Source organism: Fundulus heteroclitus, chromosome 18 (assembly GCF_011125445.2).
Source record: "Fundulus heteroclitus isolate FHET01 chromosome 18, MU-UCD_Fhet_4.1, whole genome shotgun sequence".
Lineage (NCBI taxonomy): Eukaryota > Metazoa > Chordata > Actinopteri > Cyprinodontiformes > Fundulidae > Fundulus > Fundulus heteroclitus.
Genome location: NC_046378.1, coordinates 1,805,836 through 1,828,104, shown reverse-complemented (window position 1 = coordinate 1,828,104; position 22,269 = coordinate 1,805,836). Strand labels below are relative to the sequence as shown.

Genomic DNA, 22,269 nt, shown 5'->3' with positions numbered 1-22,269 from the left:
TCACAAAACAAAGGCCAGATTAGGGCGCATCATGTCCACTGAAACGGCACGGCGGTCGGCTCACCTGGAAACTTGACTTCCTGCTTTCTGAAAACCCAACAGACAACGCTTCAGCTTTCTCCAGCCTGCTGTTGTCTGTCCTCTCCACTAGAGGGGGTCATTGTCCTTCTGCAGCGCCAGTTCTACCATGCTTGCATTTAGCTTTTCATATCTCTGTTTTTATTTTAGGGTGTTGGTGCATATCATTTTAGGGAAATTCTGTTCTTCAACATGTAGAACCGGAAATATGATGCAATGGTGACACAAGATACAAAAAATAACAACAATCTAACCCTGAGGCGAATTAATCAGAGAGGCATCAGTCAGCCAGTCATCAGAATTTGATCAGATTCTGTCTCTGATTTGTGATCAATGGGTCCAGTCCTGAAAAAAATCAGATTCATACATTTTTTATTCTTCTTTTCAATAAACCCTCCAGATGAAGGGTTTGTGAATAGGGTGGCTCTTACGATGCATCCTTTTTCTGTTTCATTTTAAGCTGCTACCTTTATCATAACTCCAGCACATTTTGCTCGTTTGTGACTTGAAGATGTAAAAACTTTTAATGAAGACGGAGCACAAATCCGTATTGAGCAAATCCTCTGTTCTGAGTGTGTGTGTATAAACATTCACACGGCAGATAGGCATCCGGTTACATGAAGGTGTTTTTTTGTGTTTTTGGCCTGTTCTGTTATAAAAGGCAAAGAAATCAGAGCATTTAAGGAGACGTTGGGTAAATAAAGGACTACAGGGCTTTGGTATAAACCCATACAGGAATAGGTAATTCAAGCAGAGATGCTGTTCTACTATAGACTACGGCTTTAATTATTTAAATTATGAGATATTTTTAGCTGTTGTTTCAAACACCAGTCAGTTTAAATGTCCGTTGATCCTGGCAATACTGAACACTTTGACAGCCTTTTTCCAAGACAGTGTTTGAGCTTGCTTTAAAATCTAGACTGTTCTGGTCTAGCTGTTCTCCAGCAGGCAATTTACGCAGACCCTCCAGGCAGTCTGGGTCTTTGGCTTTGCATTCATCTGTCTTTGATGAGTCTCTCAGAGCCTAGATGTACAAGCTGTCTTCCTGAGCTGCTGGAGTGCCCATTGGCAAACAGCTTGGTCCATTACCACAACCTGGTGGTTGCAGCAATGCATTTTTAAAAGCCAGATGTGTGTACTGTGGCTGTTTATAGAAAGTCTCTATCTGAGCCTTCTTAGTATACATAGCAAAAGACAGGATAAAAAGGCATCTGATAAAAAAAAAAAAAATGATGGGAAAATATAGCCAGCATCGACCAAACAAACAGATTCCTGAATAGACTGGCTCTATGGACAACACAAACTCTATAATTAGTTTAATCGAGCCCGTGCTGATCATTACTGATCCTGATTTCTCCTTGCCGTCCATAGATTATTACATTATATGTTTACGCTTATGCTGTAAAAAGTTTTTCTTCTATTTTAAAACAAAATGATTGAATGAGTGGAAACTTTAAGCTGTGAGTAGCATCTTGCAGCTAGTTCTGCGAGCATCGCTAAAATCGCAGTATTCTCCTCACCTTTACTTCACCTACATTCCACCTTAAATTACATTTTTTAAATTTAAACATACATTTTTTTACTTTTACGTAGTATTTTCTCCTTCTCATAGTTTAACCTGGTTTTGAAAGGCACTGTAAAATGTATAATAAAGGCAGCAGTAACACATTGAGCCTTCCTGTTAGCTGCTAGAAGTCTTGCACTCTATTGCAGCCATGTCTCAGCAAACGGTAGAGAAAGCGGTCTCTGTGGCCGTTTAGATCTAGCCGACTGAACCAAACATTTGAAATCTCTGGGCTTCCTCGCACTTTGAGCCTTAACCGCCCCGTCGATCCTGAAAACAGCTCACTTGGATGCCTGAGGGCGTTGTCGGTGTGAGCGGAGGGAGCTCGGTGTGGTGCGTTCACTGATCGGAAAACAAACCGGGACCCTTTGAGTTTGGCGGCTGATGAGGCGTAAAAACAGCAGACTTCTGCGTGGACCTCTAATGAAGCAGGGCGAGAGCGGAGCTTGGCATGGCGCGGCGCTCTGATAACAACGGGCAGCAAAGTGCCTGATGTCCCAGCAGTGTGTGCTAATGAGCTCCTGTTTTCCCATGGTTGCATGAAGCTTCTGGGGCGCCCTGAAGCAGAGGCGCCTTGTTTTCCTTCTGCCGGCCTCTGCCAGACAACAACAGAAAGCCGCCGCTCAACCACATGTGCTGGTTAATTAGTCAGCTGACTGAAAGGTGAATGATTCTCCCTGTGGGGATGTTTTTCACTGAAAATGCCCAACCCCCCCCCCCCCCCCCCCCCTCACAGCGACGCCATGAAATGCTCCAAGTTGTAAAATCTAATTGTTGGAAGACAGTTATCTGCGTCTGCTTGATGTCTAAAGCTCCATCAAACACTTCAAAGGGCCTTGTTGCGTATTTCTTCTCTTATTAGGCAGCTGAAAAGAAAGATAATTGCACAGAGTTCTGCTTTGAGATGATATGTGGCAAACTGTTTGCAGCAGTGCTTCAAAGCTCGCTTCGTCCCCCGTATCTGCAGACGGTGATGGATCGCTTTAACAGCTGAAAGCAGTCGGCCCTGCTGGAAGTTAGCAGCCTGCTTCCAGCACGCCGCATCCAGGAGGGGCGGTCCGCCTCCCACTGGAGGAAGTCCCTACAGGTTGATCCATGCCCACCCCTCCCATGTCAAACCTGAGCAAGGTTCCCTGGGGGTTTACAGGGTTCTGGTGTCAAGAGTCAGTAGAACGGCTCTGGGTCCTGGCTCACTGCAGCTTCCGTTGTCTTATGGAGCAGTTTTATGCCCCGGCTGGCAGCAGGACCGCGCCAAAAAGAAAGCCTGTCTTTTTAAACGGCGCCACAGCCCTCTTCCAGGAAACCGATACCCCCCACCCCCCCAATTTAAGGTTGGCTGAGGTGTTTTGCGTTGTGGATGTGGGTGCCGCTGCTTTCTGCATGTGATTCAGTCATTGACAAGGGAGCCTTTCACCTCCCACTGACTACTTTAATCTGGAGATTAAACAAGTTCAGCCACAATTGGCTCAGCTTTAGCTTTAAAAAAAGAAATGTTGGCGAAAACAGGAAGCAAAAATACCAACTGAGTGAAAATGAAAGGTTATTTTTACTGCTGATCATTGCTAAAGTGTCTAAACATCATAGAGGCATGAGCCTGGGTGACATTCTCCCAGCATGAGTAAAGATAGTCTAGTTTGCCTGGATGAACACAAAAACGATAAACATACAATTGATAACGTCCCTTTTTTAAAGCATTATCTAAAATAACGTGACATATTGCCTGTAGTGATATCGATAGGATTGATACGGAGGATGGGTTCTCTGCTGGTAGCGCTTAATGATGGCCGTGGTGATGATTGATGTTCGGTCTGTTGCCAACTCAACTAGCATCATCAGTGGTGATGCTGCTGGAGCTCAGGCTGTATGTTCAGGGCGGTCGCCCTTCTGGACGGGTGCCTTCCTGGACAGTGGCATGCAAAAGTATTCAACCCTGAATACACGAGCATACAGGGGCGTTGATATTCAGATTTTTTTGTTCCAGACCCTCACAGAGCTGATATCAGTTCAGGAGTGAAATCTGACCTGCAGCTAAAGAGTCATATGTGGAAACTTGGGACTGATGTTAGCTTGATTTCGTGCTAATCTCAGTCACTTCCTGTTTGACATCTGGGGAGCCGTCTGCGTCACGGGGCTTGGTGGAGGGTTGGTTGAGTCGTAGGAACAGACGGATGGATGCTAAGCGCTGTATTTGGCGGCTGGACCGGCCTCTGCTGGGTTTACTGTGCAGAGGGAACTGCTGGTTGAGCAAAGCCACTAGCTGAACATGCAGCTGATGTAAGTGGCTGCATGCGTTGCAGAAGGAGAGTTTTTCTACCACCTGAAGGAAGCCCAGAAAGCCTCTTCTGAGACTGGAACAGTGCGACTCCCATCAAGCCCTTCATCGCTCTTTAATCCCCAGTTCTCTCCTCTTCATCCTGGGATTGTAGGAGGCGATGAGTGGAAGCTGGTCTTTGACCTGCCGGGCCCGGTTTACGTCACAGAGCGGGTTAAACTCTGTCTGACCTCCACGGAGTCATTTAGAAACGGGCGACGGCAGCACGGGGGGCCGCTGGCTCGTTATCTGTGAAGGGTTGGTGGCCACCGGAGAGGGTGGCGGTCCCATTCCCGCGTGGCTTTGATCCCGGTGCGTTCTGCAGGGACGCAGAGGAACAAAAGCAGCCGCCGATGATAAAACGGCGCCGTCTCTTTGTGCTCGCTCCTCCTCTGGGACCAGAACATGCAGAACCCTCCAAGGATCCCAGTTTGATGATGAATGGGGTTTATTTTGCAGACTGTGACGGTGGGGAATGGGAATCCGCCCTCCCCCTGCAGGTTTATGTAGAGAATAAAGCTTTGTTGAACTTACCCAGTTTACCGTGGAAATACTACGCTGCGGAGTGTTTTGTTTACGCCTGTGACGTAGGCGAGCGCAGCAGCAAGGACTGAGCACTCCGATCAAAGCCCCACAGACGGGGAGGGGGGGGGTGGGAGGCCCCCGGGGTGCTGAGGGAAGAGGAAGAAAGCTTTAAAATGAGAAGGAGAACAGGAAACGCCAACTCTCAGAGGAGACGAGGCTGAGAGGCTGGCTGCTGAGAGGACCGAGATAAAGAATGTCTCTCTGCTGTCACACTGGGTGAAGCGGATAATTACGTGGATAACGTTCCCGTTCTCCTTAAATTCATCCATACAGGAGGGGACAGGTGATTTATACGTTGGAGACAGATTTTTGGTCTAACACCAGTGGTGCTGTTTCCTTCTTAGGAAGAAATGAGCTTTTGTTTCTGGAAATGCTAAGTTCATGGGACTTGAGGGGCCCGTTTAAATCACTGACAACTTTGCTTTTGCCAAGACAAAAAAGTTCTTACAAATAGTGATAATAGTGACAAATAGTGATTAAGTGTTTGGAGCTAAAAATGACCTTTTATAAAAGGATTTCTGAATTTTATTACATTGCCTGAATCCACACTACATAAAACCAGCTGTACCACAAAGGCAGCTATCAGAGGCACACAAAGTGACCCAGGTGAAAATAAGGGATTGAAGCTTTGCGTGAATCTAACTCAGGGAATTATTTTAGCGCTACAGTTTCAGAGTCAGAATAAGACAACGTTAAAAACTACATTTATGTGACCCCGAGGAAAAAAACACATTTCACCTTTATGTCAGAGTGAAGGAAACATAGAGCCTCTCTTCACGCTGTCTCCACTCCTTTAACCAACGCCTTTTTAATCTGTTCTCTGTTAAAATCAGTCCACAGACTATCGTCATTATTCTTACGTGTTTCTTTACTCTAAACTCGCCTTTAATCTCAAGAGGTTTTGCCAGATTTTCCATCTGACTCCTGAATAATCCCGAGTGTAATCTGTTTGTGTGTATTGTGTTGTGCTTGTCTGATTGTACGCCACACACTGTACAAGCAAACCTGTTATACCTACCACTTTTTTTTAATTATGTGTCTCTCAAGCATTGACAATTTTAAAGCATCGCCATGTGAACCGGCTTTAAGACTCATATCTGAGTCAAAAAGTCAGATTGCAGTCCTTTACAAACTACATATATTATTTAGTCACTGAACGCTCCATCTTTCCATGGCACTGGGTGAGCTTGGTGCTGTTAGCCTGCCAATGTTTACTGCAAGCAGCCTGACTTGGTTCAGTGAAGAGATGAGGAAGACTTTAACTGTTGGCAGAGAGCCGAGGTGTTCCCCCTGTGTGCCGCCGGGACAGCCACCCTTAGCACCAGCCCTGTCAGCTTCTCCTCCGATGATCGCACAGTGGAGGCATGTTGGGGTAGCAGCATCTTTGGTTGTGGGTGTTACCTGCTTTTAAAGGCCGGTGTTTGTTAATCAGTCATTCAGCCCAGCCCTCGGTGGCCTAACCATGCGCCTCATTTGCAGCTCTGAGCTGTACACTGCAAAAAGGGAACCAAAAGTAAGCAAAAATCTCTTGAAATTACTGTATTTTTTTCTTGATTTAAGCAGATAAATAACACTATTTGCCAATGGAATAAGATTTCTTGCACTAAAAATAGGAACAATTAATCTTCATTATCTTATTTCAGGTGCAAGGTATCTAATTATCTTATTTTAGGGGTAAATATACTCATTCCATTGGCAAATAGAGTTATTTAACTGCTCAAATCAAGGTAAAATACACTCATTTCAAGAAAATGTTACTTACTTTTAGTTCTTTTTTGCAGTGTAGGCTTTTACTGAGATCACCATGAGAGGAAGTAGACCCACAACTGGATTATATCTGTCAACAGCAATGTCCGTTTTTGTTTTTTTTAACCGTTTTTTTTTTTTTTTTTTTCAAAAGAAGAATTCTTGGCTTGATTTGGAGACATGTTCCTCTCTCATGACTCTGGGCAAAATTCATATCGGGGGAAATGTAATTTGCCTAAATCTGTCAACGCGTTGCTGACAGAACTGCACTATTTGTGGATGCCAGACATCAAAAGCTGAAGTGGATTCATGTTGTGGCCAACAAAAATCAAGAGGATGAAGGCGTCTGTGCTCTGACTAATCAGCCAGCAGAGCCTGAGGGGGGTCTGGCAGGCAGTCGGAGGAGACTGGTACCATCAGCTTCTCCTCTTCAGGAAGACGAGTGTCGGGATATTTGGAGCGGCCTGATTTCCGGGCCCGTCAAAAGCAGATGTTGCGCAGGAGGACGTGTGGAATTGTAGAGCTGCTGGTAGATGTTTTAATTATGGCTCTTTTGTTCTGTAGGTTGAAACTCTGAAAGGGGTCTTTGACTCCAGTTGGAGGCTAACTGCTCCCAGATTACAGGTTAAAGCTAATGGTGGGGCTGCAGCTGCTAATCATGCAGATGCTCCCTCAGCTCTTATGTAAGGAGCAGATGTCTGGGGCCGGGCTTCAGCTAGCGCTTCAGTTTTAGGAGGAAACGCATTCAGACTTGAATGCTTTGGAACAAAAAGCAGATGAAGTGCTCTGTTAGGAATCACAGCGCTGTCAGGCTGTCCGTCTGCCGCGGAGGGAGCCAGGCGCCAACAGAACCGGATGTGGAGTCTGACAGGTGGGTCGACCCCCACGTGGCGACAGCTGGACAACCAGTCGGACCCCTGAAGCATCAGCGGTGTGTTCGCCCCTCACAGTGGTCTGATGGCCACGGCTCGGGTCATGGTGATAAAATGTCCGGCTCTGCTTCCAGCTGTCGGTCTGGGCTGACCTCACCGTTCATTTCAGTCACCTTTCTGCAGCTCACGGCTCAATTCTTACTTGAATGAGACATTTCTGGGTTTACTCAAGATGACGGAACATTTCTCAAGAAAGGCAAGCAGACTGGACTTACACGGCTGTGAAAAAGTGTTTACTGCCTAACAGACATCTTCTGCTTTTTTGATCCATTTAATAATTATGTTAGACAAAAATAAGTGAGTAAATGCAAAACCTTGTGTGTAAGTGACAATTTAATTTAAGGGAAATAAGCAATCCAGACCAATCTTTTCCATGTATTAAAGGAAATGCCCCATACAGCCCTGTCCACACGGAGATGAGATTAGGTGTATCTGTAAAGGTAATTACCAGACTGTGTCCACATGGACGGCGTGTTGGGAGACGGTAAACGATCATTGTTGAAACCAGGTCCTAGGCTGGATCCATTTCAAAACCATGGCAATAATTTAGCGTATCTACGTGCGAGCTGCATCTTTGTTTAACGATGATGTTGTTGCTTCGCCTCGCTCTGTAACCAGCATGCACCTCACTCTCACAAATAACAACATAGATGCCGCATTTTTACCATGGCTGTTGGTACTATCCTCAGACTCTATTAACAACAGCTCCTAGCTCCTGCTCATTGACCTTTCACGGGGTCGACAGTAAGAACTCTATCGTCGAGAGGAAAGGAGCTTTGGACCGCTGTGCCGAATTCGGACAGCCTTTAACTGCGACATTACGTGATGGAAACATTCGGACCTACAGCCTTCCGAAAATAAACTACAGTGTACACTTTCTTCTCCCCGGACATTTTCGTTGATGTCTGTGAGGTGGGCTGTGTTGATACATCATGTCACGCAAAGGATTGTGGGACACCATAAGGCTCCTTAGCGCTAGTAAGGGACGTTGCGTGGTTCCTAGGCTAAACTAGCCACAGGATTCTTTTCCTACCTCCTTCCTTACTGACTGCACTATCCAGACAGCACTGATCATGGCGACTGGTGACACACTTCTGCTTTGGCTAAAGAGTCCTTACTCTATAAGTGTATTTGAGTGGAGCCTTCCTTTCTAACGAGCACACTCTTATTAGTTGTGCTGTGTCCTCTTGCGTGGACGCACACTTTCTTAATCGTTAATTAAAATTTGCTGTGTTCGTCTCCGTGCGGATGAGGACTAAACCCGAGTCTTTGTATCACCGTGGAGGAATTTAGGCCTGCTCATCTTAGCAGTATGTTTTTATTTCAGACACATGTGAGGGTTTATCTTTGACTGTATGTTTAAGGTCACACCACAGCATCTTAATTGGGTTTAGGTCCAGACTTTGACTAGGCCACTACAAAATCTTCATTTAATTTATTGATTTTTACCATTCAGAGGCAGCCTTGCTGTGTGCTTTGAATCGTTGTGTCACTGGATCAGGCTGGCCACTCTGCAGAGACTCATCACAGTTCAATGTGGTTTCTTTTCCATTAGTGAACAATGGCTGCCCCCCCAAGTCCCAAACCCTGAGAAATGGCATTCTAACTCTTTCCAGGTTGACAGAAGTCAATGACTTTGTTTCGTATCTGTTCTAGACATTCTCTAGATCAGGGCGTGATATATAGCTTTTTACCACCAGCCTACTTGGTGGTCATAGAAGTTCTTTTAAAATGATTTTGACTCTACAGGTCAGGCAGTAATCTGGTTTGGGTTGCTTACTGAAACTAAACAAAAAAGTGGCTCACACTTAATTCATGGGGTTACTTATATTTTCACATTTCAATAAATGAAATCATGTTCTTAAACCAGCTGTGTGTCTTTATTATCTTTGCCGTGTGTGAAAGTATTTTGTTAATTTGAAACATTTAAGTGAGACAAAAACGTCCCAAACACAAAGTATAGCTTTTCTAAGTACTGTTAGTGCAGGTCTCAGTCACCATCCCTATGGATGGCAGTCAGATGTGTACACAGATCAGGCAGCTTGGGTTCAAAAGGCCGCCACACGCTGCGGGGGCTGAACTCGCAACCTTCAAGGCTAGTCTTCCCACTCAGCCACGCCCACTGCAGCAAATGCATCCACTTTCCTGTTTTTATAAAAAAAAAAATTATTTGTTTTGCGTAAATACCTTTATAACATAAATAATCCCGGTCCAAACCCTGCCCACTGCCAGTGTAACCTCTGCAGACTGTGAGGAGTGGTTTAAGGAGCGGACATTAGCTGGCCAGTAATAAAAGCAGGATTTAGGGAGGAACCTTCTCTTTCTCCAGGTTAATGCTGCCACTAATGTTGGTTCTGTTTGAAGTATTTAAACAATGTTTTTTTACCAGATGTTTCTGCTTCCCTGTCATTGTGATCTCCAGGGAGCTACTGGAGAGTTGACTGTTTTAAAGGGGAGGTCAGAAAAGCCCCCCGGTGTTTCTGATTGGACTGTGTTTGCCTCCTTCCTCAGGAGAGGCAGCGTCTGGAGACCATCCTGACCCTCTGCGCCGAGTACAACAAAGGTGAGAGCGCAGGGCTGGACCCCCTGGGCTCGGGAAGGATGGGTTTCCCCGGGAGTCTGAGCGAGTGCTCGGGGCGGCGGCCGTCCGTGGAGAACATCCTCGGGGGAACGCCAACGTCGGCGGCCGCTCTCCGGCTGGCGCAGAGACAGCGGGAGAGCGACGAGGAGAACCTGAAAGAGGAGTGCAGCAGCACGGAGAGCACCCATCAGGAGGTGAGGACGTCTCCTGCTCCCAGCACAGCGGCAGCAGCGCTGCACAATGGAGAGCGACAGGTCAGAGGCCGTGCTTGTTTGCCGTCCCGCTGCATGCCGCCGAGGCGTCGGCCTGCTCAGGCGCCCTGCATGGCTCTGCTGCTGCCGCGCTTTCTGCTGTGTGAGCCGAGGGGATCCAGGGAAGGAGTCCCTGACTTCCTGAGCTAAGGGAAGGGGACGCTTACAGCGCAGCGGAACAATTATCAGCCATGATCATCACAACCAGGGTGCTGTGGTATGAAATGCTTTATTAGCGTTTCAGGCATCATACAAATGCTCTAATTAGGGATTCATGGCTGATTTCCCACCTCTGGGTTTTGAACAGCTGTGGCCTGCAGATGCAGATTTTAGCCCATTCCAAATCCTTCACTGCAAAAAGGGAACTAAAAGTAAGTAACATTTTCTAGAAATTAGTGTATTTTTCATTGATTTGAGCAGGTAAATAAGACCATTTGCCAATGGGATTAGTAGTTCTACCCCTAAAATAAGATATTTAGATATTTTGCACTTGAAATAAGATGATGGAGATGAATTGTTCCTACTTTAAGTGCAAAAATCTTATTCCATTGGCAAATAATCTTATTTACCTGCTTAAATCAAGAAAAAATGCACTCATTTCAAGAATAATTGACTTAATTTTAGTTCCATTTTTGCCGTGTTGACTATTTCTTCCTGGGAGAGCTACTCCAGAGCGCTTGTAGGTGATCCGCCATCAGAGCTGCTGTTGTCGGATCACCATCATGACATGAGTGTGTACAATGTCACAAAGAGGAGAGGTATTTGGTAGGTAATTAATTTTCATTATTTTAATTTGCCATGTATTCGGCCAGTTGGATCGACCGTTGTTACAATCTCCTGATGTAAGGTTTTGCTGAATGAGGTTCTGAAGCTGAAGGGCGCTGGTGCCATTGAAATGATAGAAAGAGAGGAAAGAGTCAGGATAATGTTCCTTAATCCTAATCTGGATTATTACCACAATTTTCAGATAAAGCATAACAATTCTTTATTTGCTGATGTTGAGGCTGTTTCTATGAGAAGCAGAGGTGACATCCCACCGTGTGTGTGTGTGTGTGTGTGTGTGTGTGTGTGTGTGTGTGTGTGTGTGTGTGTGTGTGTGTGTGTGTGTGTGTGTGTGTGTGTGTGTGTAGTCACTGGATGTGACTGTGATCTTAGAATCATCTGATTCTGGGGCGCGGTATTGGCCCAGGGGTTCAGAGGCCTTGCCCGTCAACGGGTTTGGGTCCCAGCAGTGGATCGCTGCCACATGTCTTCACCGTCCCTTTCTTCTCCTTTTCTGTCAATTCACTGATCGAAAGGCAAAGAGTCGGTTCTATAAAACTACTAGAGATGCACCGATCCAGTACCTGGGCTGAGAGTATCCCCCGATAGCCGATCCTGTACTCCTGTTGGATGACTGAACCATACACCATGCTGAAGGCCTCAGGCTCGACATAACCATTGTGAAAAAAAGTCACGGTGCTCGTTAGCGTGGTGCTTTTGGAGGTGCTTATTTAAGTTTATGTGTTGAACTGAGCGTTATCCGGTCCTGGTATGGGATCGGTGCATCTCCAATAACTCCCTGTTGTTCTGGCTGCAGGCTGCAGGCTGAGAGCTGTTTGCTGGATCTCTAGCTCGGCCATGGCGCTGAGGACTGACTGTAGGCCGCTGCTCTGCTCCTGCATGCATGTGGCTCATCATTGATCCACTTTCTTCCATGCATTTATCCATGGTGGTTGTTCTAGTCACTGCTGCAGTATTCCTAAACACTTTGAGCACATTCTTCACACGCTCAGCACTGAAATGTTTGATTGCTGCTAAAACATTTGGCAAATCAGATGTTAAATCTCTTTGTCTTGGAAACTGGATGAATGGCAAATGCTAGATTATTCTTCCTTCCTAAAAAAGAACAAATTGGGATGATGAAGGAAGGAATTGAACTAATATTCCCTGTCTTCATTATTATTGAAGCAGTCCTGCATTTCAAACCTGATCCGTTACCATGACGTCCTGTTACCATGACGTCATGTTTTTATGGGCCTAAACTGGCTCTTTCCCAGGCTCCTCTGGGGTTTTTCTGGTCTGAAATGCAGGAATACATTTCTATTAACAACTGAAATGCTAATCAGATTGTCCATTGAGCTTTCTGACTGTCTCGACTAGGTTAGAGTTGTTCCTAACTTGAGCGTGTCCCTCTCCCCCTGCAGCACGAGGACTCCTCCAGCTCAGGCAGCGCAGGTCGTTCAGAGCTGACTTATCTGGAAGATGAGAGGGTCCGCGTTCTGGCTCGGGTCGACGAGCTCAAAACCCGGCTCACCGAGCTGGAACAGCAACTCCAGGAATCCGAACAAGAGGTGCAATGACGTTTAACCTCGGAGCCCGTTAGCTACTACTCTGTGACGCATTCCTCTCATGGCTCACAGGTTGTGTGTCTCACCCCCCCTCCAGGCGGAGATGGAGCGGGCCCTGCTGCAGGGCGAGACGCAGGCCGAGCTGGAGCACATGGAGGCCGAGACGGACGTGGTCAGTCAGCTGCAGCACAAGCTGGAGGAGATGGAGAGCGCCATCCAGAGGGAGAAGGACAAGGTAAGCAAGGCAGGATTGAAGGCCTGGTTCTTCCAGACACATTCAGGTTCCCAGCAGATGTGTCCACTGCTAACGCTGCTTCAGCCTCTGAACTAGCTCTGTCAGTAGGACTGACGTCTGGCCCACACCCACAGCTCTGCCTTACGCAGCCTTCTGCTCCGCCTCCACCCCGACGTGGAGAACTGAGTACATCCACTGTAACAGCACACAGGCCTAAATGCCTGACCGCCCCGCGTTCACGCACGTTTCTCCGTTTATATGCATGCTCTCTGACCCTGCTAACAAATCATTAAATAAACCCAACTTTAACCCCCTCCCTTCCCCAAGCACCTTCAGACTGCTTGACAAAACCTGTCCCTTTGAGGCGTTCTCTTGGACTTGGCGGTGTAGTGCAATGCCAAAGACCTGCAAATGTGCGCACTCCCTGCGCCGGCCTAGCCTCGTCTGCGTTTCTGCAGCAGCGGATTTGCTACATCCAGAAACATTTAGCATCTCAAAGTTTTGGCATCCCGGTGCAATGATGAATCCTCAGAGGGATTTAGCTCCAGGTTTTTCCCTGAGCAGAAGCGGTGAGCGGTCAAGAGCCGAGCCTCGTGTAGCTTGAGGGCAGTCAGCAGCAGCAGGGGACGTGCCGATCGATCCGTGAGGAGCAACCGGAGCAGCACCAGGACAGCTGATGGGTTTAGCCAGGAGACATCGCATGGGGAGATGTTCTGTGGCTAGTAGACATAGGAGCGTGTTACCATTGTAAGACTGACCTAAACCACTACCAATGCCCGGATAAGCGTATTCATACACCCGCCACTTTCCCCCCACTTTTTCCTCTTCAAGCCTTGTATTTAGCCCTGCATCCATGACCGGTCACTGTGGGGGTCAGACGCACAGGCTGAGCCCGCCGCGCGTTTTCCAGGCCGGTTCCATCAGGCCACAGCTGCTCGTTCCTCGTGTTCACCGTGCCTCAACGGTGGCGTTGGACTCGCCACGCTCCTATAAAAGCCTGTAAAATGTTTGTAGAGCGCACAGCCAACATGGCAGCAGACGATGGCGGCTCCGTCCTGTAGGGTTCTGCCGTTCTCTTCCTGTTTCAGAGCGCTCTGCCGTGTTCCCTGCTGGTTTATTCACCAACGCTGTCAAAGCTCTGAGGCCCTTACAGGACAGCAGGATAAGTCCCTCGCTGTAGAAATATGTAGACCAATAAGGTGAAATCACATGGCTGCACTGGATTTTATTGATGGGTGTTACAGTAAGGGGGGTGAATGCAAACGGGAACGTTCAGGGCATTTAAAGGAGAAGTCCGGTCAAAATCAGAATTCAAACTGCTGAAAGTACTTTAAATATAAAACTACTACATACTGTGCAAAAAATTATATGTTTTTTTAATTATGAATAATTTTCATTTAATCATGTTTATGTGGAGGAATCCATCTTGGTCAAGAATAGTACTGTCACCTCCCATTTTTTGACGTCACTCGGCGGACCTGCTGTTGAGCAAGTTTCAACGCTCTGTTTGTCACGGTGCACTATTTTCCAAGATGGGGACGACTGGTGCTCTGTACGAAGCAGAGAGTGATGAAGTACTTAGTGACAGTGATGGGAGTTCCGTGGAGCTATCATCATCTGATAGCGATATGGATTTTTTTAGAAGAGTTTCTTGATAGAAACCGGACTTTTGACGGAATCCAGCCGTACCTATTTCCAGTGCAAACTCAGTCGGGTCCTACAGTATATATGTATACGTGTGTGTGTGTGTGTGTGTGTGTGTGTGTGTGTGTGTGCGCGCTCCGCCCCAGCACGGCTTTACCGGAGCTGCAGCGGAGCGCACACACACACATACACACAGCGGAGGAGAGATCGCTGAAGTGACTTAAGTTATATATTTGCCCTCTAGTAAATAGGGCAGGTGGTCATTATTGTATAAATATTAAAATACAAAAGCGTTCCAGCACATGCTGGGGCGGAGGGATACCACATCACATGTGGTATCCCTCCGCCCCTCTGCTCGGTGACCATCCCCGCAAATTCTAAATAAAAAATTCTAAAATAAAAAATAACTTACCGAAAATCCTCGTTCTCATGTCATGTTAAAAACAATTCTTCTTCGAAATGGTTGCTGTATATTACGTGTTTTCTCACTGGCTAGAAGGTAGATGGCAAATCCGCTCTGTTCAAGTTTGCAATCCAGCAACGAGCCCGGTGGCTCATGAATCAGAAAGTTGAAATAAGCAATGTTTTTTCTACTTTTACCAGTTGTGTTGGAACATCCAATGGCCATGAATGTCAGTGGTGAAGTCCTCTGGAAATCCGAAAAAATTGTTGATGATCGCAGCTATGTAGAACGGCTCCTATTGACTTTGCATGGAAAGCGGAGAGAAATGCTGTCGCCGCTTCAGCTTTTCCACGCCCCAGGATGTGATGTCAAACGCCCCTTACTGCCCAAATATGGGCAGTAATGTCAGCCCCCATACACAGTGATTCAGACGACAATTTATGTTTTTATTTTCTTATTGATTAAAGATAAGTTCATTAAATAACCACAAACGCATTAGTTTTAGTTATAGCTAATGATACCCTGATTTTTCCTTGTTGACCGGACTTCCCCTTTAAATGATTTTGCGAGGTGCTGTATAATAACTGAAGCTCCCAGCTCTGCCGTTAGTTTATGACGGTCACATGTCGGGTGCTAACCCCTTACAGCTTTTTGTATTTGCATGGTGTGAATTTTGAGCTGTGTGTTTTGTTTTTTTCTCTCTCTCTCTCTCTCTCTCTTCCATCCTCCCCAACGGTCCATCCATCCTGTGTGTGGGTGTGTGTGTGTGTGTGTGTGTGTGTGGTGTCTTTCTAGGAGAGGGCTAATGTTGAGGCCGAGCGCCGGGCCTTGCAGAGACTCCAGGAGGGCTATGCTGAGCTGAAGAACCAGCTTCATAACTGTCCCGAGTCGCTGCGGGAACAGTTGCAGGACCAGCTCAAACGGGTGGGTCTTCTGTGGAGCTGGAGCCGCTCCACCCTGCAGCCTTCTCAACTGCAGCAAACAGCAACAGAAAGTCCAGCTAAAGCCTGTGGTGACGTTATCTGTCAGGGAAGCCCAAAGTAGGGAGCTCTAATTCCTGATTAGTCAGGTGACGGCCAACAGATGCCAGATTGACCCCCTGGTTCCGTAGGTCAAAGGTGACATGACTGCACGACAACAATCAGGTCACTGAGCAGACCCGGCACAGCAATGGTGGAACCTAGGAAGGCTGAGGAGACGATTAACAATGTCATCTAGGGCTGGACGATATGGAAAAAAAGCATATTGATAAAATAGAAATCATATTGATCGATATTGATAATTATCAACAAATTGAAAACATTTATTTTAAGTGCAGCCCTGGCCATTTTATGCTGTTGCTTAGCAACCTATTTTTATATACAAAACACAAACACTGAATTCAAGTCCTGTATTCAACCAACTTTTTACCAAAGTTTTTTTAAAGAGAAAAAATTACGCGTGCTCTCTGAACTCTTTGAAGGGGGCGGAGCTTGGTGACGGAACGTCCCTGCATTTGCGTTTTGTGATTGGTTGGGAGGATGTAATGACTGTAATATTAATCTACATGGCTAGAATGGCTAGAATATTCACCCTTTTTGCTATCATGGATATACGTCTATGGATCAATAACTATTGTTATTGAATTATCGTCCAGCCCTAATGTCATCCAAGCTTTCTTCTTCAATATTACTTGGAGCTTAATGTTTTTTATCTTAGAGTTGATAATTAGCACATGCTCATTATTATAGTTTATTATTATTATTATTATTATAATGATCTTATGGTTTCAGGGAAATGAGATGTTGATAGTTTGATCAGTTTGAGGCCTTATTCACACAGCAGGAAATAATGGCTCAAATGTAGCCGTTACTGCCCGTCTGTTTCTCTAAGCAGCACAAATCCAGTCCCATCACCAGGCACTAAATGCTCTCACTTCATCAGATCGTTGCAGAGCCCAGGCTGGAAAAGTGATAACCAGAGGCTCAAAAATAGTTGAGTCGTCACCACAGTTTGATAGCAAAGCTAAGAGACACCAGTGCTCTCCAGTAGGCTTTCCCTCGCCCGTCCTGTAGCCCCTAGCTGCAGGAAAATCTACTCCCCTTCACCATGTTGCTGCTGGCCTTATGGAGCAGTCAGATCAGGAGCAAAGCTCTATGGCTGCTGTTATCTGGTAAACCAGGGGTGGCTACATGCTGCCCTGCATGCGTGACTGCTCTGCATCCTCACCGTGATTTAACACCGTTCCTGAGACTGCTCACTAATCAATTAACAGTAAGTCCTGTGTGAATCCCCTTTCTTTGCTGGCTCTCACCTCATGGCTGCTTTTATGGAAACCATGACATGGCTCGGTTCGTATTGGTTCTGCATCGCTGGTTCTCCTGCTGGTCATGAAGGTAAACAACGTGGAAGCTCAGTGGGTTTTATGGACAGCCTCACGGGGCCCAGCGGTCAGTTGAGCCCAGTTAGAGAAAATGATGAAAATAGCACGTTTGTCAGATTAGGCTAATTTAAGCTTAAAACGATCAACAATATAAATGCAGTGGTATTATTAATACTACTAAATATACTCCTGCTATTAACAGCAGGATGTGAATTTGGGTTCATTCCCATTGGAGTTTGTTTATGAACAGCTTCTGAATAAATCCGCGATTGAGTTTGGGCCAGGGTTCTGTCGTTAGCCCCCCATTTTAAATCTAATGTATTTACATTTTCCCAGGAAAACAAGCCAATGGCTGTAAAGTCCAAATCATCGCACTTCCACCACCATGCTTGACTCCTGTGATGAGCTGTTTGTGCTGTTTGGCTTTCTGCAAACGTTAAGATGTGTAAATGATGGCTGCGCTGTCTTTAATTTGGCCTAATTCATCCAAAGGAAGTTACAGAAAACTTGAGCTTCATTTAGATGCAACTTTGTAAACTTAAGTGATGCTGCCGTATTCTTTTTTTTATTGGGCGGGGGTGGAGAAAATACAAGTCCTCCTGGTCATTATTTCAAAAAGCAGGTTTCTGTCTGATCCTTGATCAGATAATCCTCTAAATGAGGCTTATATTTTCAACGATGCAGATCTTGGATTTTTAGTGGTTGCTGAAGTTTTTTTCCATCTTGGTGTTTTGTTAAGAAGGGTCTTTGCTGTAGAGCAGCCATGTTTCTGCTTTTATAGAGGTGGTCACTGCATCAGTCCATCATTGCGTTTGATCATCAGCACCAGACTGCTGCTTCTCAGAATCTTAATTTTGGTTTAGTTTGTTTTAAATAATGACGTGACGTGTTGATCTAAAAGTAGCTCATGTTGACACTTGGCTAAAAAGTTTTTAGACCGTTTCAGTTTCTCTCTAAAATAATCTAATATACCAGAATCCAATCGAGCCCAAAGCATCCCTCCTCCACCATGCCTGAAAGCCCTGAGCTGGTTTGGCTTTGCTGTTAACCGCAGCTTCAGACTGACAACTGCAGGCCTTGGTTTAGAACAGGGTCACCTACCTTTTTGAAACTGGGAGCTACTTCATTGGTACCGTGTCACATGAAGGGCTACCAGTACTGACCTTTGAACTAGAAGAGTCAGCTCTCACCAATAACCACATCTGTAATGCTTTTTTTCTTTTTTCTTTTCTTTTTTAGTTATTGTCATGTTTAAATCTATATAAATGTAAGTGTGATTACAAAATTAGAGCAACAGACTAAAATAATGTTTTAGATGCAGCTCACTGGGGGGTTATGATAGTTTTAGAACCGGCTAACCGGCTTAAGGGCTCCACCAATGGGGTCCTAGGGGCCCAGGTGGCCCCTAGGACCCCATTGGTGGTGACCCCTGGTTTAGAGGGCTGCACCAGTGGTTGTCCAGTGTGTCGTTGTATGTTTGTTACCATCATAATGTTCTGATGGGCTCAATCAGGACGGAGAGGCACTGGAGGCAGGGACCAAAAAGTTTGAGGATCTGGAGTTTCAGCAGCTGGAGAGGGAGAGCAGCCTGGAGGAGGAGAGGGAGACCATCAGCCAGCAGCTTCTTCAGGAGAAGGCCGAGTACCACCGCAGCGTGGCCAAGAGGAAGGTGAGGACGCACCGGTGGTGTGTAGGAGGGGGGGAGGGCATTAAACATTGCTGCTCCACACACACCAGCCAGGTTGGCAGCTGCAGCAGGAGACGCTGGGCTTAGTCTGCACTGTTCAGCTGATGAATGACTGCGTTTATACCAGGTTAGAAAAGCTCCGTCACAGCGTGTGTTCAGGGTGGGCTTCTCTTCTTCTCCTGTGCAGGAGAAGGTTTCTGCTCTGGAGAAGCAGGCCAACCAGCTCGGCCAGCAGGCTTCCCAGGAGTGCGAGCGGCTCGCCAAAGATCGGACGCTCACGCTGCAAATGCTCCAAAAGGTACGCAAAGAGCCGCCTGAACGAGGCTAAACTTCGGTCAGGGCAGAAACAACCTCCAAAAACCCGCCGGGAGGAAAGCTAAGCTCTGCTCTGCTCTGCTTTACCAGGAGAAGGAGCGGCTGACGGCTCTAGAGAAGAGATACCACGCCCTGACAGGAGGAAGGAGCTTCCCCAAGTCTTCCTCCACCATGAGAGAGGTGAGTGAGAGGCTGAAGGTTCAGCTCCACACTGCCGCTCATTTCACCCTCATCTCCACTCGGTGCTGCTGGCGTCAGACAGTGGAACGGCTCCAAGGGATCCCTTCTGGGTTCACCGCAGCGTTACTTCTTCTTTTGCTCTAACAGCTGAACCATTTCTGGGAGCACGTCAGGTGTTTTATGCCCATGTTTTTTATTTTCCACTGACTTATGATTAGCTGAATGTTGCTGAAGGCTCCCGTACCTTTACCGCAGCCACTAAAAGCCCCTTCCCCTAACCTGTCGAAACAGGAGGCGCTCCTTATGAGTGGGGCCGAGCTGTTGCTGGGGGACGCCCGCTCCTCCCAGACCTCCCTGTGTGGAGCCTCTCCTTCCTTCCTACAGCCCTCCCCCCTCTGTCAGCTGTTCCCCAGCAGCCCCACAGAGGTAACTAACCTGGTCCCTGCATGCTGCCTCTGCTGTGCCGTGTCCCTCACCCGTCACCAAGCAGCGGCCCGTACTGTGAAACAGGATCGGCACGTTCAGGGCCGGCTTTTTGCCCACCTGGAGCCAAGGATTCACTCTATTTGTAGTTTAAATGAAATTGCCGGTTTTTGGGGTCGGATGAAACGCGGGGCCCTGCTGTAGTGTTCTTGGCCACGTTTTCATACTCCAGCTGCAAACTTCAAAGTATTTCTCTGGAATTATACGTGACTGACCAACTCAAAGTAACGCATAACTAGGAGGTGAATGGAAACGGATACACAGACTGCAAACAAAACGGGTTGCCATACGTTTGTATTCAGCCCACTTTACTCTGATACCCTAAATGAAACCGAGGGCAACCGGTTGTCATCAAGTCGCCCTACTTAGAAAAAGGCGTCCACCTGTGTGTAGTTTAATCTGAGGTTACACCCTCCTGTTCTGTTTCTGGCCTCAGAGGCTTGTGAGAGAATATTAGAGAACAGCAGACAGGTCAGAGAGAAAGTTGTGAGTCAGGTTAAAGCAGGGTCAGGTTCTACATCAACATCACTTTGAACATCTCCCAGAGCTCTGATCAGCCCGTCATCTGCACATGGGGAGAGGGTGGACCACCTGCAGACCTACCAGGAGACGCAGGTCCAGCTAAGCTGACAGGCTGGACCAGGAGGACATTATTCAGAGAAGCAGCCAAATGGGCCATGGTGATGCTGGAGGGGCTGCAAAGAGCCACGGCTCAGGTGGAAGATTCTGCTGATATTACCAGTGTTTTTGGTGCACTCTGGCCTTCTGGGAAAATCGCAAGAAAAAGGCCACTGTTGGAAGAATGTCAGAGGAAGTGAAGTATGCAGCTTAGCCTTGGTCACAGCAAACGTGGAAGAAGAAGGTTTTTGTGATGAGCGGTCTCTAAAGCTGAATGATCTGCACGTTCTGATCCGCTGCTGCGAAGAAAAGGCAGAAAGGTGCAGTGCTAGAAGATTTAATTAGGCCAAAAGGTCGGCGATGTATTATTCTCCTTCCACCGTACTGCTGCACACCCCTTTGTGTTGGTCTGTCACATGAGTTCCCAGCAAGTTTGTGGTTGGAAGGTAAGAAAGTGTAGAAGGTTTAGGAGCTAAGAGCGGTCCGGGTTCCATTCAGACTAGATAAGCATCCCCTTGTTTCACCGGACGTTTAGTCAGTTTCTTTAAAAATCAGTACATAGTTTTATTAGTTCATCTTCTAAGACATCTGATTGGTCTAGAAGCTTTTCCTTTAAACACTCAGAGCAGAATGTTCTCTGTAAAAAGCGCTATGTTGACCCAGCGCTACTGGGAGCGAATCAGCATCAGGATGCTGGAAAGCAGGCGCTGGATGTGAGGTTACCACGCTGATCCTGCTTCATGGTACGCCCTGTTCTACCTGTGGCTCCACACGCAGGCCTGTGCCGTGCTGGTGTTCAGTGTAAACCTGTTGGTTCCCGACCGTAGCACCGGTTGCTGTGACGACCAGCTAAGTGTTGCTGTGTGACCCCCGCTGTGCGTCCGCCACCGGCGATGCTGTGAAAGAAGCACCGTGTCTGTTTCAGAGTGTTTCACCGCCACCAGATTTCATTCACGTGCGGAGCTGCATGTCTGCTCGCTCAAAGCTGTCCGCTGTGAAGCGTGTGTGTGTGTGTGTGTGTGTGTGTGTGTGTGTGTGTGCTGAGGTAATGTTTGTAGAAGGAATAGCCTCTCATTCTGTCTGCCCCTTGCTTCGTGTCGGTGGGGCCTCAGGAGTACGTGAAGCCGTCAGACGTCTATAGGATGCCCGGCCTGCACCGTCGCTCGTTCGCCGTAGATGCTGCGTTAGCCGGCGAGGTACCATCACTCCCTGACTCCTCCCCTTCCTCGTGCTAACTCTTGCTGTGCTCCGTCCCAGTCCCCCCCATCCTTCCATTCATGTGTCATGTTGCTCCCCCTGCTGGCGTGCTGCTGGTCAGACTGACTGTTTTGCTGTGAGCTGCATGAACGTTTGCTGTGAGTTTAGCAGTGTTTCTACGTTAGGACTGATAGATGCATGCTCGATGGAGGCAGTAGTGTTTAGAGTTGCAGTGTGATCGTTGTGGGTGAAAGAGTTGCTGGAAGAGAAATCTGATATCTGTGATGTCGGGTGTGTTTGTTTGGTAGAATCCAGTCTGTTTCCTGTGAGCCGTTTTTTCTTTTTCTTCACCCCTTCGTTTTTGTGGGTGTTCCCCTCCTGCTGCTCATCTCGTCTTGCTGACCTGTCTCTCTCTCTGCACCCCCCCTCCCTCCTCCTGTCCCTGTGCGGGTGCCTCCCCCCTTCATGAAGGAGTATGTGACAGTGGGCCAGTTAAGTCAGATCTATGGGATGCCCAAGGTGGAGTCTTCCCCTACCTCCCCGCTCCGCCAGCCCCTGCACCCCGGAGCAGTAGGCCCCGCCTTCTCCTGCCCCCCCACCCGGCATGGCTCCTCCCTGTCGCTGTCTGTAGAGGTTTGTGTTATCCTCCCATCTTTTTCTCCTCCTCCTGCAGGTCCACTTGTTCAGGAGCGTAAGCAACAGACTCTGAAATGCCTGTATGTTGAGCTAGCTACGGTGAAAAAGAATATTGAAAAGATTTAAGTTGT

General features: G+C 47.2%; 1 protein-coding gene across 12 annotated transcripts in view; it reads left to right on the top strand.

The window, feature by feature from the left end:
• phldb1b (pleckstrin homology-like domain, family B, member 1b) overlaps window positions 1-22,269 on the top strand; it is a 152,057-nt gene that overhangs the window by 107,225 nt on the left and 22,563 nt on the right. For 5 of the 12 annotated variants that reach the window (XM_036149399.1, XM_036149401.1, XM_036149402.1 and 2 more), the window contains 9 exons: window positions 9,728-10,051; window positions 12,235-12,381; window positions 12,476-12,613; window positions 15,456-15,584; window positions 18,536-18,691; window positions 18,897-19,007; window positions 19,115-19,204; window positions 19,496-19,630; window positions 21,974-22,135. In XM_036149399.1, coding sequence (XP_036005292.1) covers window positions 9,728-10,051; window positions 12,235-12,381; window positions 12,476-12,613; window positions 15,456-15,584; window positions 18,536-18,691; window positions 18,897-19,007; window positions 19,115-19,204; window positions 19,496-19,630; window positions 21,974-22,135 — 1,392 coding nt within the window. The remainder of the gene's footprint in view (window positions 1-9,727; window positions 10,052-12,234; window positions 12,382-12,475; window positions 12,614-15,455; window positions 15,585-18,535; window positions 18,692-18,896; window positions 19,008-19,114; window positions 19,205-19,495; window positions 19,631-21,973; window positions 22,136-22,269) is intronic. The other 7 variants (XM_012852788.3, XM_021310752.2, XM_021310757.2 and 4 more) reach the window with 6 other exon arrangements.